The sequence below is a fragment of the Seriola dumerili genome, unplaced genomic scaffold (genome assembly GCF_002260705.1).
Source record: "Seriola dumerili isolate Sdu_G_001 unplaced genomic scaffold, Sdu_1.0 BDQW01000378.1, whole genome shotgun sequence".
NCBI lineage: Eukaryota > Metazoa > Chordata > Actinopteri > Carangiformes > Carangidae > Seriola > Seriola dumerili.
In genome coordinates, this window is record NW_019174633.1 from 1,665,319 (window position 1) to 1,680,504 (window position 15,186).

At 42.3% G+C, this 15,186-nt stretch overlaps 1 protein-coding gene across 1 annotated transcript; it reads left to right on the forward strand.

Moving 5' to 3' along the window:
- Positions 1-1,370: 1,370 nt before the first annotated feature.
- papd7 (poly(A) RNA polymerase D7, non-canonical) lies at positions 1,371-14,436 on the forward strand. Its single transcript, XM_022760949.1, has 13 exons — positions 1,371-2,401; positions 5,552-5,675; positions 6,737-6,783; positions 6,877-6,997; positions 8,056-8,163; positions 10,018-10,146; positions 10,489-10,702; positions 11,298-11,424; positions 11,513-11,616; positions 11,950-12,134; positions 12,636-12,794; positions 12,977-13,150; positions 13,840-14,436. The coding sequence occupies exons 1-13, from the start codon at positions 1,569-1,571 to the stop codon at positions 14,002-14,004; spliced, it is 2,490 nt and encodes an 829-aa protein (XP_022616670.1). The 5' UTR covers positions 1,371-1,568; the 3' UTR covers positions 14,005-14,436.
- The last annotated feature ends 750 nt before the right edge of the window (positions 14,437-15,186 follow it).

Genomic DNA, 15,186 nt, shown 5'->3' on the forward strand with positions numbered 1-15,186 from the left:
GAGCCGACACTGTGACATGAGAGATGAGAGGAATAACCTATTCAAACTGGTGTGTCACTCAAAGCCCTGTGTTTCATACAGTGGAAGATAGAAAGAAGAGCATGGATTTCTACAGGCGTACAGTGGGAGTGAGCAGCTGTGTGTATGCCTGAGTGTGTTACACAAAGAGCTACATATCCTAGCTGACAGATAGTTTGCTCTGGGGGGTTTTCCTTGACTCTGTCACATGCTGCACGTGAGTAGCAGGGGTTGGGGGCGGGCATTATGCAAGAAGCTTTCTCCCTCACTCTCTCTTTTACATGCATATGCATCCCAGAAGGTGCTGGTTATGCTTTATCCAGCCTGCCTCCACTCCATCATAGAGTTTAATGGGCTGGGAGATGGCTGTTACTGGGGCTGGGCGGCACACAGCGCCTGGGATGATCAACACCACCTGCTGTGTATAGCCCCTTGAAAATTAGCTTTTGGATTCAGCAGCCACAGCACACGTGAAATAATAAACAGAAAATTAATGCATTTACGCTTATATAGTGAAAAATTATCTCACTGTGTCCCCCAATGAAATGCAGTGTGAGTTTTCCGCTGTTTGTATGTATGTGAGCAGCCTTTCAAGGGCCAGAGGTTGCGATTATGGCCCCCAGCAGTATTTCAGATGCCAGCTGACAACATAATGTGGGCTTTATGTAAATTGTATTTTGATGAAGAGTTATGTTGCTGCTCTATTTTAGATTTTTTAAGGATTTCAGATGTTTACAGTGAGCTTTTCCCAGTCATTTTTACTAGGCAGAGACGCATGAAGCAGAGCATCCATGCCTGGATTACCCACAGGGCAAAACAGACAGATTCCCTGGGGCCCCAGACTATTACCTGCCCCCAAATCCACAGCTTTGCCTTTATATAAATATGTAACACTGTTCTAGTTTCAGTTTTAATGTGTGCCAAAAACAGCTAGCTATCTGAAGCTGGGATATTAATAGTTGTCATCCCTGCAAGATACAGCCACTGATGAGCCTTATATTGATGGGGATACCCTATGAACCCACCCACTCATTCCCCCCACCCAGTGGTGACAGCCGGGAGGTGGAGATAGACAACAAGGACCTCTGGGTTCCCAGGCCCTTCTTCAAGAGCCACGGACCACAGGACCCGTATTCATTATTGAGGTTCTACGTGTATTTCATTTGTTGTTCAGTTAAATATTTATCAGATAAAAATTCAACTATTTATTCTGTGCAATTCATCAACCGGCCGGAGCGATGAAGGAGTGGGCGGATGGGGGGCGCAGTCATCATTTAAGAAACCCCTCGTAGAGCGCATGCGCATGGATTTGAAGAGAATACGCCATATTGAATTCTCGTAGGAATCGGCTAGCATTTTTTTCCAGCTAGCGGTGCAAAGGGGCCACTTTATCAATGGTCCTAATTCGGTTTAATGTTTAAATACTTCTCTTTTCGTAACCCCGGACAGCGTAGCGGCCTTTGAAAGGTCCAGGGAGCAGCGCAGATTCACTACGGGATCGCTAGCTTCAGTTAGATACTAGTAGGGGGGTTACCAGAGAAAGAAGTTGAATGGATCCGAGGGTAGCTTGGATTCAGCCCGAACAGAAAGGACCTGCGAACGCCTTGTGGATGCACGTCTGGGAGACCTCTCAGGGAGTACGGACGCTCTCCGCTCAGCAACAGCTCCACAATCAAAACCACAACCAGTGTGTCAATTACGCTGCGTTGGATGTTTTAAAAAATGTGGCGACCGCGGTGGCATCGAGCAAGAGCATTTGCAGCAGCAACGGTAACGTTACTGCCAATCGGAGCAACGGCAGCAGCCATCACAGCATCATGAACGGCACTACTAGTATAAACGGCACTGCGATTTCCTCGCTGGGGATAGCACTGTCCAACGGGAACGTACATAACGCTTTCAGCACGGCAAACACCGCTGAACCAGGTGAGGGAAAAATCCTTCCTCAGAAGACGGGATCTGTCTCCTCCTCGTCCTCCTCACAGGAATCCGGGACGGACAGTCCCCCCTCCAGCTGCTCACTTGAGAGGACTATGGGTGTAAATGTATCGGGCAACATTAATAAAAACGTCGGGGGTGCCAATCTGCTCTTCAGCTTGAGCGACAGCATGGACAATAATGTCAACCTTTACCACCACCATCATCACCGTCACCTACAGGAGCACCCGGCTTTCAATTTACAGCAGATCTGCGTGAAGCGTCATCAGGTTCACCCCTCTGTACCTGTAAATCACACACACAATCACCACCCAGGCCGAAGGAAAAGTGACAACAAGGCGAGCACTTATGGGATGAATTACTTGCTTTCAAACTGCACTAATGGCAATTATGCGAGCACTTGGACACCCTGGAAGACGAGGAAGTACAACCCTGGGGTCATGGGGTGAGTGGCTGAACACTCTCACTGCTTTAGGCTTAAAAAGCTAACGTTAACGTTTGTCTGTGGCCGCTAGTCTAATGGCTGAAACACGTTAATTCTCGCGTGTGTGTTGGGTATTATCATACATACGTTATGCATTCGTTTCTCAATGCTGTTAGATACGACAGTACACCCAGCATTGCAGTGTGAGCTGGAGTTGGGCTGTTTGCTGGATAGCTAAAAAGCTGCCGTTAGATCTTTGCGTAAAGGCAGTGATAGACGGCCAGAACGAGACCGGAAGTGCTGTGATTTTTGTCTTTCAAAGTTTGAACCGGGCCGTTAAAAAATAGGAAATTCCAACAAACTACTGAGAGGTATCGTTAGAAAACACACGTTGTGTGAACGTGTATAGTAACATATCACATAATCCAATTTTATCGTAGTGTTTTTCAGTGGGTGATTTATTTAGAAATTTTTTCACCGGATATGTTGCCTTTTAGTGTAGCCGTTTGTTAGCGGATCGAGGAGCTTATAGCTAACTTAGCTAGCGGTTTTCCCTTTTTGGCTCAACATTAAAGTCAGGAAACCAGCAACTAAATAATAAAATGAATATATTGCCCGCGTTAATCTAACTAAATTAAGCCAAACTAGAAAGCAGGGTGAAACTCTAAATAACCTTCCCCAGGTGTTAGCTAACGGGGTTGGATAACACTTAACTTGTGTAATGCTGGTGAAGTAACAGATTACCCCCCACCCCGGGGGAATAGCCAATGTGCCTGGACTGTTCCTAAATCATAAAAGTAATCACTCTGCTCATAATGAGAGTCAAGTTTGAGTATAACGGGAGAAACTTGATGTATGTTTCAGTAGTTTCCACTACATTTCATAACACTGATTAAGAGTGAAGTAAAACTATGAATCAGTACGTAAGGTTATGCACATCATACTCCACTGTTCTGGATAACTGGCATTGATACCAAAGTTTTTACTCTTGGTGCAGTCACAGTTAACACTCTTTTTCCATGTGATTCCTTATGGTGTTCTTTTAGTGTGATACAGCAGAGGGAGTGACTTGACCAAAACTGACTGAAATAGTATTATCGATATGAACACAGTTTGAGTGCAGCTTAACTAGAGTATATTTTTAGTTTAATCTCCCTTTTTTGCCGTTTGATATTTATGAATGGTTAGTAGATGTTGTATAAATGTATGACATGTACATTGTTTGGGTAGGAAGAGCTGACTAACTGAATGTATTATGATTTTTTTTTTTAAATGTTTTAACTGTATTAATTTACTCTGCCAGGGGCCTTCTCACAAAACAAATGACCAAAGAACTTCCAAATGTGTTGCAGGAACTTGTGATATTTGTAAGGACTGGTTGCACCCATCTGGGAATTTTCTCTACAACAACTTCATGTCTGTCATAAAATCAGTTCCACAAGCTTCATGCTAAGTTTCCCACTATCCCTAATCCTCATTTAACTGGAAATGTATGTTCTTCATCAATATTTTGTTTTTCATATAGTAAATTAATAATATATTTCATTTTCTCTGGGTATTTGTGTTTCTACAAGTTTTCAGATGCAAGTTTTGGCTTGTGCTCTGATTAGTCTTGCAGTGGTTTGCCTTCAGGGGCACCCTTTGAAGTCTCACAGTGGGATTTGCACTTCAAATTGAAAATACAAATAATTGTGTAGTTATGCTACAGTGTAATTGTGATGATCGGAGATTAAGTTTTTGGTTAATAGAAAACTGTGTGTTGTCAGTTCCACAGTAAGATACATGGCTGTCATGGTAGTGAGGTTATAGACTGCAGCAGTGATCACTATTGATTACTTTTATACTGGGCCCTAAAGTTGTTGAAGAGAGACGTTTGACTCTAAACTAGCTTGTCAGGGATGGCTGCGATTGTGGAGGGACCAACAATAACTATGGCCTCTGTCAGTGGTGGACTATTGGCATGGATACGCCCTGGCCTGACTGGCTTGCTGGCAGAGACTTTTCACCAAGGAGTGGGCACATGGGATGCCTGCATTTTCTCCAGAGCCCTGGTAATTGATTGTGACAGTCTCCCTGTTCTGTATTTCACACTGACATCATGGCATGCATTCCTAGAAAAATGAATGGCCATGGGGTTGAACAGAGTTCTACTGTTCAGAGGCATTTGACTGGTCAGATATCTTTACGTTAAATGTGCCGCTTTCCTGCCAAACACAGAGCCATATCAGTAATAACAATGAGGCCTGGGACTCTTAGACAGACTCTGAATGATTTGGCCATTCACTGTTTTACTAAACCCTCTTTTCACGTCCATCTTAGAACCTTAAAGGATTGTGCTGTTGTGTTTGTGTTTTTGTGTGGAGTTTACTGATAGTAAGATTAGAAGAACTCTGAAAAGTCTCCTTCCCTCGTTACTATGACCACTTTGGTTCTGGCTTATTTCTGGGATAGTGGCTATGTTAAGGGCTAGGGTTACAGTTGCTGTCTGGCATAGGGCTAAGTCTAGTATTGAGGTCAGGTTAGGGTAATTAAAAAAAAGTAAACTATACTTGAAAGCAGTTAAAATTTAGTGAAGTCAGTGAAGTCATTTTATTTTCTGGGGATTTTCAGACATAAGATGTTAATATGTCTTTTCAAGATTTATGCAATTTTGTTGTTGCAATTTATAATGATTTTTATTATAAATAGTATTAAATGTCGATTGGTCTCATCTGCTTGATACTTGATCTATTTAGTAAGGACAGTATAAGTGTCAATGAGGATTATCATTTTCCTGATAATACAACAGGCCTCAAGTTCAGTAGAAAATTAGAAAACAGAAACTGGACAACACCTCAACCAGAACATACTATGCCATTGCTTTGCATGTCTGGCTCTGGGCTGGTATGATGGGGTTTAACTCGAACAGTGATAAAGAAGCATATCTTGGCCCATCTGGAGTGGTTTTGTTTTTTTCCAAAATGTAGGTCAAATCTGGTATGTGTGTAATTTTTAGAAGATATCCTCATGTGATTGTTAGTTCTATCCACATTTGCAGCAAGAAAAAAAACATTAAAACAAAGGACATATTTCAGTTCATGTACAGTTCCTACTCTCAGTCCAGATTTCATACTGCTCTGCGTGTTGTACAAGTGAGAATAACCTTTTTCTGTCAATCTCATTTCCCCACAGTCTCCACGAGGAGGTGATGGACTTCTACAACTTCATGTCTCCTCGGCCAGAGGAAGCAGCTATGAGGAAGGAGGTGGTTAACCGGATAGAGATGATCATCAAGGAGCTGTGGCCCACAGCAGATGTAAGACACACACACATGCCTTATTTATTCGGATCAATTTCCCTACCTTTCAGGATCTTAACATCTTAAAGAGCAGGTTCCTAAATCGTTCACTCCTGGAGCAGACAGACTGATCTCAGATCGCTCATAAATTTATTCAGCATATTTTGACAACACTTTTCTTTTAAAGTGATGAAATGTTTGCACAAGATAACAACCTATCGTATATTTATACTGGGTTAGAACTCGCAAAAAAGTATTTACTTTGTTTTTAGTTATATCAATGGCATGTAGTTAGTTTGAAGTTTCACAGTAAATCGATCAGCAGTAATTAGAAGTCATTGTGTAAAATTTGACTGTCCACTGATGTTTGGAGGAATTTGCACTGTATATGAGCAGAAACAGTGAGAGTGGGCTCTTGCAGCTGGTTGAGGAGTGCAGTGAGGTAGGGTTGATGTAATGCCCCTCTCATCACTTAATCATGTAAAACACGTGCAGCCGTGATTTGTTGGCTGCCAGTCTTCCCCACTTCCACTGTGAGCCAGATTGTCAGGTAAATGGATCAAGCCTCTGATTTGTACCGGCCTCCCTTTTCATTTCAACCTATTAATCCTGGCTTGTCTTTGTGCTATTGCCTTGTCGTATTTACCAGACGGAAAGGGAAAGAACTCCATTCTGTTTCCTTTGGAGAGCTTTTGCTTGCAGCCCCCCAAACACAGCATTTTTTCTAACTATTGTATACTTAACTTGGCAGCACACTACACTTGGCAGCATTCACCGTCTCTGAAGTGGAACCCGGAAATACCTAGTTCCTGGTAGTTTGCAAACATTTGAATTGGATATGTACATCATCGCCACAAATGAGCTGTTGCTCATGCTTTTGAAAATCTGTCATTCTTCAAAAGCATATTGTCAACTCCACTATTGTTGGACTGTGATAGGAGAGGCTTTGAAATACCACTGTTTGTTTATTTTCTTAAAATATTCCTCATTCAGCTTGTTGATATTTATGTTGTCTTTAACACTTGAACTGGAGTGATTTTGTTCATCATTGTGACATATTTTAAACTTTGTTTTTCCAGGTCCAAATCTTTGGCAGCTTCAGCACAGGACTCTACCTTCCAACAAGGCAAGATAGATTATTCATGACTGAAGGAAAGCATTTTATACATGCTGTATTTTGTTTGCCAGAATTCTAACTGTGACCTTTTTTTGCCCCCAGTGACATTGACCTGGTGGTGTTTGGGAAGTGGGAGCGCCCCCCACTTCAAGAGCTGGAGCAAGCTCTTCGCAAACATAACGTGGCAGAACCGTTCTCCATCAAAGTGCTGGACAAGGCTACAGTGAGTAGTGGCATTCAGGCCGTGCGTCTCAAATCTTCCAGGCATTATGTCATCGTGTGTTCATACTCTGTTCTCAAATACAGCTTAAAATAAACTGGTATGCACTAATGCAGACATCCATCAAATACGAGAGATTTAAATAATACAGTGATTGATTATTCCATGCACTGTGATGCAGTGATAAATGATCTGTAAAATAGAATAGTTTGACGCCTAATTTCACTCTAAGTCTTAAAGGTTTTATTCTTCAGAGTAAGTGATAAAATATTACAGCCTCAGTAAATGGGGAAACGAAGAAGGGAATTGGAGTAAACCCAGCCAAATAAAAAATTGGCAGCACTTTTTACATTCCCAGAAAAGTTCCTCTTGACATCAAATGGTCAGTTAAAAGTATCCTTCACTCTTTTATCTCTGAGCAAAGATGAGGGGAAAAGAAGAGGTGAACTCATCTGTGAGACTCAATTAGCGTCCTCCATCTGTTTGCATGATCTATGGCACAGTCTGCCAATTGTTGTGGACTTTATGGTCTTTTTTTTCCCTGATTAACAGTGAATGTACAGATTGTTGTTTATTTGGTACCACTGTAATGCGAATACTGAAGTGTATACGTCGTCGGCTCTTGTTCACCCACAACGAAAATTGCCAATTCAGCCCAGTCCAGTGATGTTCCACTGTTTACTTCAGTTTTATCAGAACTTCCTGTCATTGTGTCAAAGTTGAGGCGTTATTCTGCAGCTCAGTGTCATGAGTGCACCCGCCCTGGTGTTCACAGCTGCAATCCCAGTGGGAGCTATGGGTGCATGCAATATCCTCCTGTGCGGTGTGCACATGACCAGGCAAACTGCTGCAAGCTTCGATGGTGAATTGACTGACATGATAATAAGTAGCTAATGGCTGGATTTTCATTCTTGGATCAGCTTTTCCTTCTAAAAGGCTGTCATTTGGGACAGATACTCTTTTTTTTTTTTTCCTGATTTGACCACATATCAATCATCCATTTTTTTTTTTAGATAATGACTTGACTGTAATTTTTGCTAATACACTTCGTCTTTTTTCAGGTGCCAATCATCAAGCTGACAGACCAGGAGACTGAGGTGAAGGTGGACATCAGTTTCAACGTGGAGACTGGAGTCAAGGCGGCAAGCTTCATTAAAGACTACGTAAAGGTAAGATGAACCGTCTGCTGTCAGGATCCACAGGTTGCAGATCTGAAAATTTTATTTTGTTATGAGTTTGATTGTTAAATCAGACCAGGAGGCAACAAATGACACACAGAAATTATTTAGCATCTATTGGTACTACAATTTTAAAATTGGATAAGAATTATGAATTAAAGTGTTCACAGACTAAATGAAATCTGACCACGAGGAACATTGCAGGCAGAACATACAGATTGAGGAAGAGAGCAGGAAAAGGTCATGTAGACATGTTTAAATAAAAACCACCAGAGGAGTCACATAATTACCATTTTACATCGGGGTCTAAATACAGATCTTTGGAAATTCCCTCTTTGAATCAGGCAAGCCAGCATTTTAAAGCATTACACTTCACTCCAATCTTGTACTGGCTCGACTCATTTCCAAAGTGAAGCTGGAACAGACCCCAGCAGCCATGCTCAGTATACTCTCCACTTAACTCAAACAAAGTCTGTGTGTCCCTGAAGACTTTGTTGCCATCTCCGAAGCTGAGGTGAATTTCAGCCCGTGGCAGTGGCAGAATTCCTGCTGGAGGTGGATCTCTGCCGGCTTTAGTCATGGTTGTAGTAGCAAATCCAAGAGAGGAATTCCAGGTGCTTATATTCCAGGGATCTGTCAGGTTTTGGCCTTTTTCCTTTTGTTGTTGCATATTTGTGTCATGTCTCTTTGGGAATACGTGTCAGAGCTTGCCAGGCTGCTGTTGACAACCACACTCAGCGTCAATCCAGTAATAGTTGATGTTGTTCATGCGTGGGGTGTGACAGACTCCAGTGCAGTCTTGTCATTGAGAGGTCACCTCAGAGTTAATTCTCATAGGTCAGGTTGTAGCAGCGTACCTCGCAGTCTTGTTCTCGCTTCTTAAAAGCATATTTGAAATGTCAAGCTCCAAGCCCTGCTGCTCCACTGGCACAGATATGCACACATGCACAAACACACACGCACACACTGCCAGGAGGTTATGCTGCCTTTTCAATTGGAAAATGAACATATTTGTAATTCCCATTCCCAGGCCCTTTGGGGTTTCACCACATTATCAAGTCACAGGCTCTAGGAAGCCTTGTTTAATACCTTTCTAGAAAGTTTGGCCCAGTTGGAAGCTAGAGAGAGTACTTATGTGGTAAGTAGGGGCTGTAACAATTCATACACTACACTGATTACTAGTTATGATTATTCAATTGCCTCTTAGTAAAACAATAATAACAATGAATCACCGTGGTTTCAGCAATAATCGCGGCTTCAGCAGGGAGTTTCACTGCTTGGCAGCATCGTAAAAGAAAACAGACAGCTCAGTCAGATAGAATGGGAGCAGTTTGTAAAAGTGTATCCAAGTTACTGTGGAAACTAAACCAGTGTACACAGCATTTAGACTGTAGGTAGTGCTGGTGTGTCTAATATTTTCTTTGTCTGTCACAAAATCTGCTGCAAGCTTTATTTGCATGGATATACAGTTTCTCTGTTTGATGGTTATAGCTGCTGAATAAAATCACAGTTTACTGAATTGACTCCAGTTTAAGATGAAAAGGTAATTGCTGTTAAGTCACATTGCCAACCACTGAATCACAAATCAAGCTGAACTGGTATTTAGCCAAAAAAATCACACCCCTGATGGTAGGTGATGTATTATAATTATTTGCAGTCATTTGAATGATTTGCTCTTTAAATGTAGTCTAGTCCTATCTCAGAGATCCCTATTTCTCCTTAGTCAAGCAAATCAAAGCTGAGTCCATTTTTCATCTACTTTTCATTGCCTTTCTTCCTCTACTCTGCACTCTTTTGACTTAATCCACAGTTTCACTGAATCAGCTATTATCATTCCACTTTCAGAAGTATCCAGTGCTGCCTTACCTGATCTTTGTGCTGAAGCAGTTTCTGCTGCAGAGAGATCTAAATGAAGTCTTCACCGGGGGCATCAGCTCCTACAGCCTCATCCTCATGGTCATCAGCTTCCTGCAGGTACAGAAACACACAGAATCCACAGAAACAACGAAAACATCTTGTAAGAGCAAGAAGCAGCCCCAGGACATGTTATGGTAGCAGTGCTTTAGATAACACAGCACACATGATCACATGATAGTACAGTTGTAGTAATAGTATTGTAGTTTACAGCATCGCAGGAAGTGAGTATTCATATTATTGTTAATAACAATATTCATAGTAAACAACATTCTTAAGCATATCTGGTGTCGTAGACAAACATGAATTATAATTTTAATTAGTGCACAATAGTACTTAAATATAGTACTATAGTAGTATTAAATATAATGATAGTCAAATCTCCCTGTTCTTTCCTTTCAGCTCCATCCTCGTATTGATGCCAGGAACCCTAATGAGAACTTGGGGGTCTTGCTGATCGAGTTCTTTGAGTTGTATGGCCGCCATTTCAACTACTTGAAAACAGGGATCCGCATCAAAAATGGAGGCGCATACATAGCCAAAGAGGAGATCATGAAGGCCATGACAAATGGATACAGGCCATCCATGCTCTGCATAGAGGACCCACTGCTTCCAGGTGTGTAATTTTTTACTAGTTTAAGATGATTTACAGTGAATAAAAAACTTCCTACCCAAGTAGCTGGCTAAAATAGCTGGCTATTTGTACAGTCGCTCTTTAAGTTTATTTATTGTTCATAAAGAAAAATTAATTAGAAAAAAAGATGAATTGATAAAAATTGATTGACACAAGTTTGAAAGAAGTAATTCATTGAAACCATCCGGTGGTGGTGTCAAGAATGTCATGGTCGAAGGCAGCAGTTCTACACAGAATGAATAAATAAACCCCTGAACAAGCGTAACCGGCGCTGCTTCAAACAAATACACAGGCAATTACAATAATTTTAAATATGCTTTAATCACAAGTCCACAGTTCATATGGTTAGGCACATGTTGGCTTTTACATGTCAGACTTCCAACACATAGCACCACTATTTGATCATATAGTTTGATCTTAAATAAGAACATATATACAAACATACCTTGTATATATGTTCATATTCTCATGTAATAGATACATGAAATGTTGCAATCAGTAGCAAGTTTAGAAAAAGTAAAACTGGTTGAATTGAACTCATAACTATCATTATTGTCTTTGTCTTGCCACCATGTAGGTAATGATGTGGGGAGAGGTTCCTATGGTGCCATGCATGTCAAGCAGGTGTTTGACTATGCCTACACTGTCCTGAGTCATGCTGTGTCACCACTTGCACGGTCATATCCCAACAAAGACTGTGAAAGGTTAGAGTTCAGTCCATTCAACAGCAATAAAGATACCCTGGATAAAACCGGGCGCTCTGTGAAAACCCTCTCTCTCTCCTTCCTGCAGCACCTTGGGCAGGATAATCAGGTTGACCCAGGAAGTGATCGACTACAGGGAATGGATCATTAAAAAGTGGGGCGGCAGGGATCTGACGCGAACAGACAACAGAGGTACCATTCTTTACACTTGAAAACTACAGTGATAATATCTTGAGTCCAAGACTGAGAAAAGAATGATTATTTTGATAAGTGGGAAATGCTCCATACCTCCATACCTTTTTTTTTATCATATGCTCTTCAGTTCTAGTACCAGACTTCGAGACTCTTATTTATAAAGAATTCAGAGTATTATAGTCTGCCATGGAAGAAAACAGGAAGTAAACCCTTATGTAAAAATATGTCAATCCACTGAATAAACCTTGTAGAATTTGTACTTAACTGATCTTTTTTGGGATTGCAGCTTTAAAATCCATCCATCCTTACCTCTCACTTGTTCTTCTCTAGTTTCACCTCCCAAGGAGCCTGTGTCAGAGCAGGATCCCAGCTGTGTGCTGCGTGGTGGTGTTGGGTCGGAGGAGCAGCAGAGGGACTCAGTGTCTCCTCACAGCGCAGACTCTCCCATGTCCATCTCCAGCCCTCAGCAGCACTCGTCAGCCTCCTCTGTCTCCTCGCTGTCTGGATCAGACAATGTATGAAAATGCACACACACACACACACACGCACACACACGTGTAGGATAAGCAGACACAGTGTAAAACCACCATATGTGTTTTTTTCTAAGTTTTTAAGTTTTCTTTTGTCTCAAATACCAGATGGAAACGTACAGTATCATAGTGAAGAGTCAATTAATGTAACAGCTACTCTGCTGAACTCTGCCTCTACAATACTGTCTGCCCTCGACACTCACTGGTTTGAAACTCCCATGACACACTGGTAAATTGAACTAGTAAATTGCAGTAGACCACCATCCATTTTTTCCTCTGCAAATTATATATTATCTGTCACAGCTACAATTTCTTGTGATTATATAATTGACCTCCAGCATAATGGTGTTATACTGACACCCACCTGATATAACAACATTTTATTCTCTCTAACCCAGCTGATGGAAGCATGCAAACATTCAGTAGCTACCTGTGACTTACACCTTGCTCTTAATCTCTTCCTCTTTGTGTGATCTGATCTGCCAGGACTCTGATTCAACGTTGCCATGTCCCGTCCCTCCGCCAGCCCTGCCACCATACCCATCTTTCCCACATCTGGGCCTAGCTTTGCCACCAGGACTCAGTATGGGCACCGGCAAGCCCGGCATGGGAGGACACCATCTGCTCATGCCTCCAGGCTCACAGGTAGGCACGCAGTGATGCCAGCAGACACTAGTTCATAAGTAGAAATGTAGAAATAATCTAACATTATATAAAGTATGGAGGGGGACCTTTGGGATTAGAACAGAAAAAAAACTGCAAAATCTAGAACAACTAAAGGTTGTTGCTCTTACCTGCTGGTGATTATTATCTCTTACCTCCTCCAGGCTCGCGTCTCACTGCCCGGTGGTCTAGCAATGCACTCCATACCTGGCAGACAGGTGTGTATAGACACCGGGCTCCCCCCCTTCTTCCACATGCCCCCCCCAGCCCATGCTCATGCCCCTGCCCCTTCCAGCCCCCAGCCTCCGCCCAGCCCCCACTCCAGCCACACACACAAGGTAGGCGCCGGATGCCACACACACACACACACTGTCAAGACAAACTTGTCTCTCTTACTCGCACAAGTTCACTCTCTTTCAAACATCCCATATTTTCTGTGTCTCTTCAACAGGCTCCATTCTCTGTCAAGTGTCTGATTTATCTCTCTCACACTCACTCCTCTCTCTCCTCGCTCGCTCTGTCACTCTGTTCAGACTAGTCGTGTAACAGGTTACATAAAAAATGAAATTGCCATCTGTAATCCATAATGATCAGTAAACAACAACACAATCAGTGAGGCCTGATGTTCCAACATCTGATGTGTACCTGTTGCTATGGGAAATGAGATAAACGGGGACATGATGCGTAATGGTTTCATCCTGTTTTTAGTTCTTAGGGCCTGCTGGCTTATTAAAGGAATAGTTAGACATTTTCACTTTCTTGCCAAGAGTTGAAGAAAAGATTGATACCAGTCTCATATCTGTATATTAATTATGACTGTACAGCTAGTTGGCAGTAAACTAACTTTTTTACTGGGTTTTTTGCTGTGATTTTATTTGACACAGTGCGAAAGCCTCACTTTGTCTCAACACATAGTAACTGACAGAAGCTTAAAGTGTTTAGAAGTTGGTCTACAGGGTTCAAAGTTCAAATTAAGTTTGTTTATACAAATTTTCTGTATCCCCCCTGTCTTTCCACCCCTCCTCAGAACGGAACCAAGTTCAATGTGAAGGGCTTCCACAACCCGCCACTGGTCAACGGCCCTGCTCTGGCTAACCGTGGACACACACACGCTCACACGCACACACAGTATCACCGCAACACCTGGCGACGCAGGAAGAGGGACAGTCTACCGGTTAGCCTCAGCAGATAGAAACCACTCCTCTTCCCATAACTTTTCCTCCTTCTCCTCCTCTCTGGCTGCAAACCCTGGCTCTTCGTTCGTCTCGAAGGAGGATGGACAGGCAGACAGAGGACCAGAGACCAGCAGTTTTCATTCTGGGGCTGCCACGACATGGAATAACAGCCCTCAGCTCTGCATCTTTCTCCTATCGCTACCTTTCCATTTCTGCATGACTTTTGTTCACAGTTTTGTAGTTTCAGTATTATGTTACTTTCAGTATTTTGTTTTTCTCATCTTTGTTTCAGGTCTATTCCTGTTTTCTTGTTTATTGCTACTGAACTTGGTTGCAATGCTGTCGCCAAGTTCACTTGACCTCGCCTCGACCCTCGCAGCCAAGCTGCCTGAGGTTCAGTGTTACTTTTTTTTAACAGTTTATACACTTAAGAACAAACTGTTTTTCATTTTGTGCAATAATGTTGTATTTCTTTTTTTGAACTTAAGTAAATGCTTATTTAATTTTGTGTGTGTATGTAAAGGCATTTTTATACTGTTATTTTATTTTTGTAGAGTTTTAAATTTTGTTTACGAAACCTTTCCCCAGGCAGCATCTCTGGAGTGTGTGTGTTCATCAGTTGGTATTTCAGCGTGTGTGTGTGTGTGCGTGCGTGTGTGAGCGTGCGTGTGTGAGTGTGTGCGGGAGTGTGCACTCCTGTCTGTCATCAGGTTGAGATGGAGCCCAGTTTGCAGGGCCCCCCCTCTTCCTCTTCTTCTCTCCCCTCTTTACTTGTGTTGTTCTGTTTGATAAAGAGAAGCGGAAGAGAAAGGGATACGGAGCTCTTATCTTGGTATTCCTTCCATTTTTCTTCACGTGTCTTGTAAAAACGGGCGAGGTTAACATGAAATTCCCTGAGGAAGTTTTGTTCCTCAGTCCAGTTAGTCTAAGGCATCCTGGAGGGAAGTGGAGGGATGAAATCTCACCCTGGGATATCCTGGGAAATAGGAGAGGTTGTTCTTCTGTTTTGGCCTAGAAGAGGTAGCTCCTGAGCAGATAAGAGCTTTAGTAGAACCATCTTGAGATTGTGTGTGTGCGTGTACACTTCTGTATGTGTGTGTGTCCCTTATGGGGCTGTGCTGTTACCATATTTCGTCAGTCAGGGGAAGGCTGGCAGTGGCCTGCTAGTTTTGTCTCGGCCATCTTTCTTTCCGCTGGAG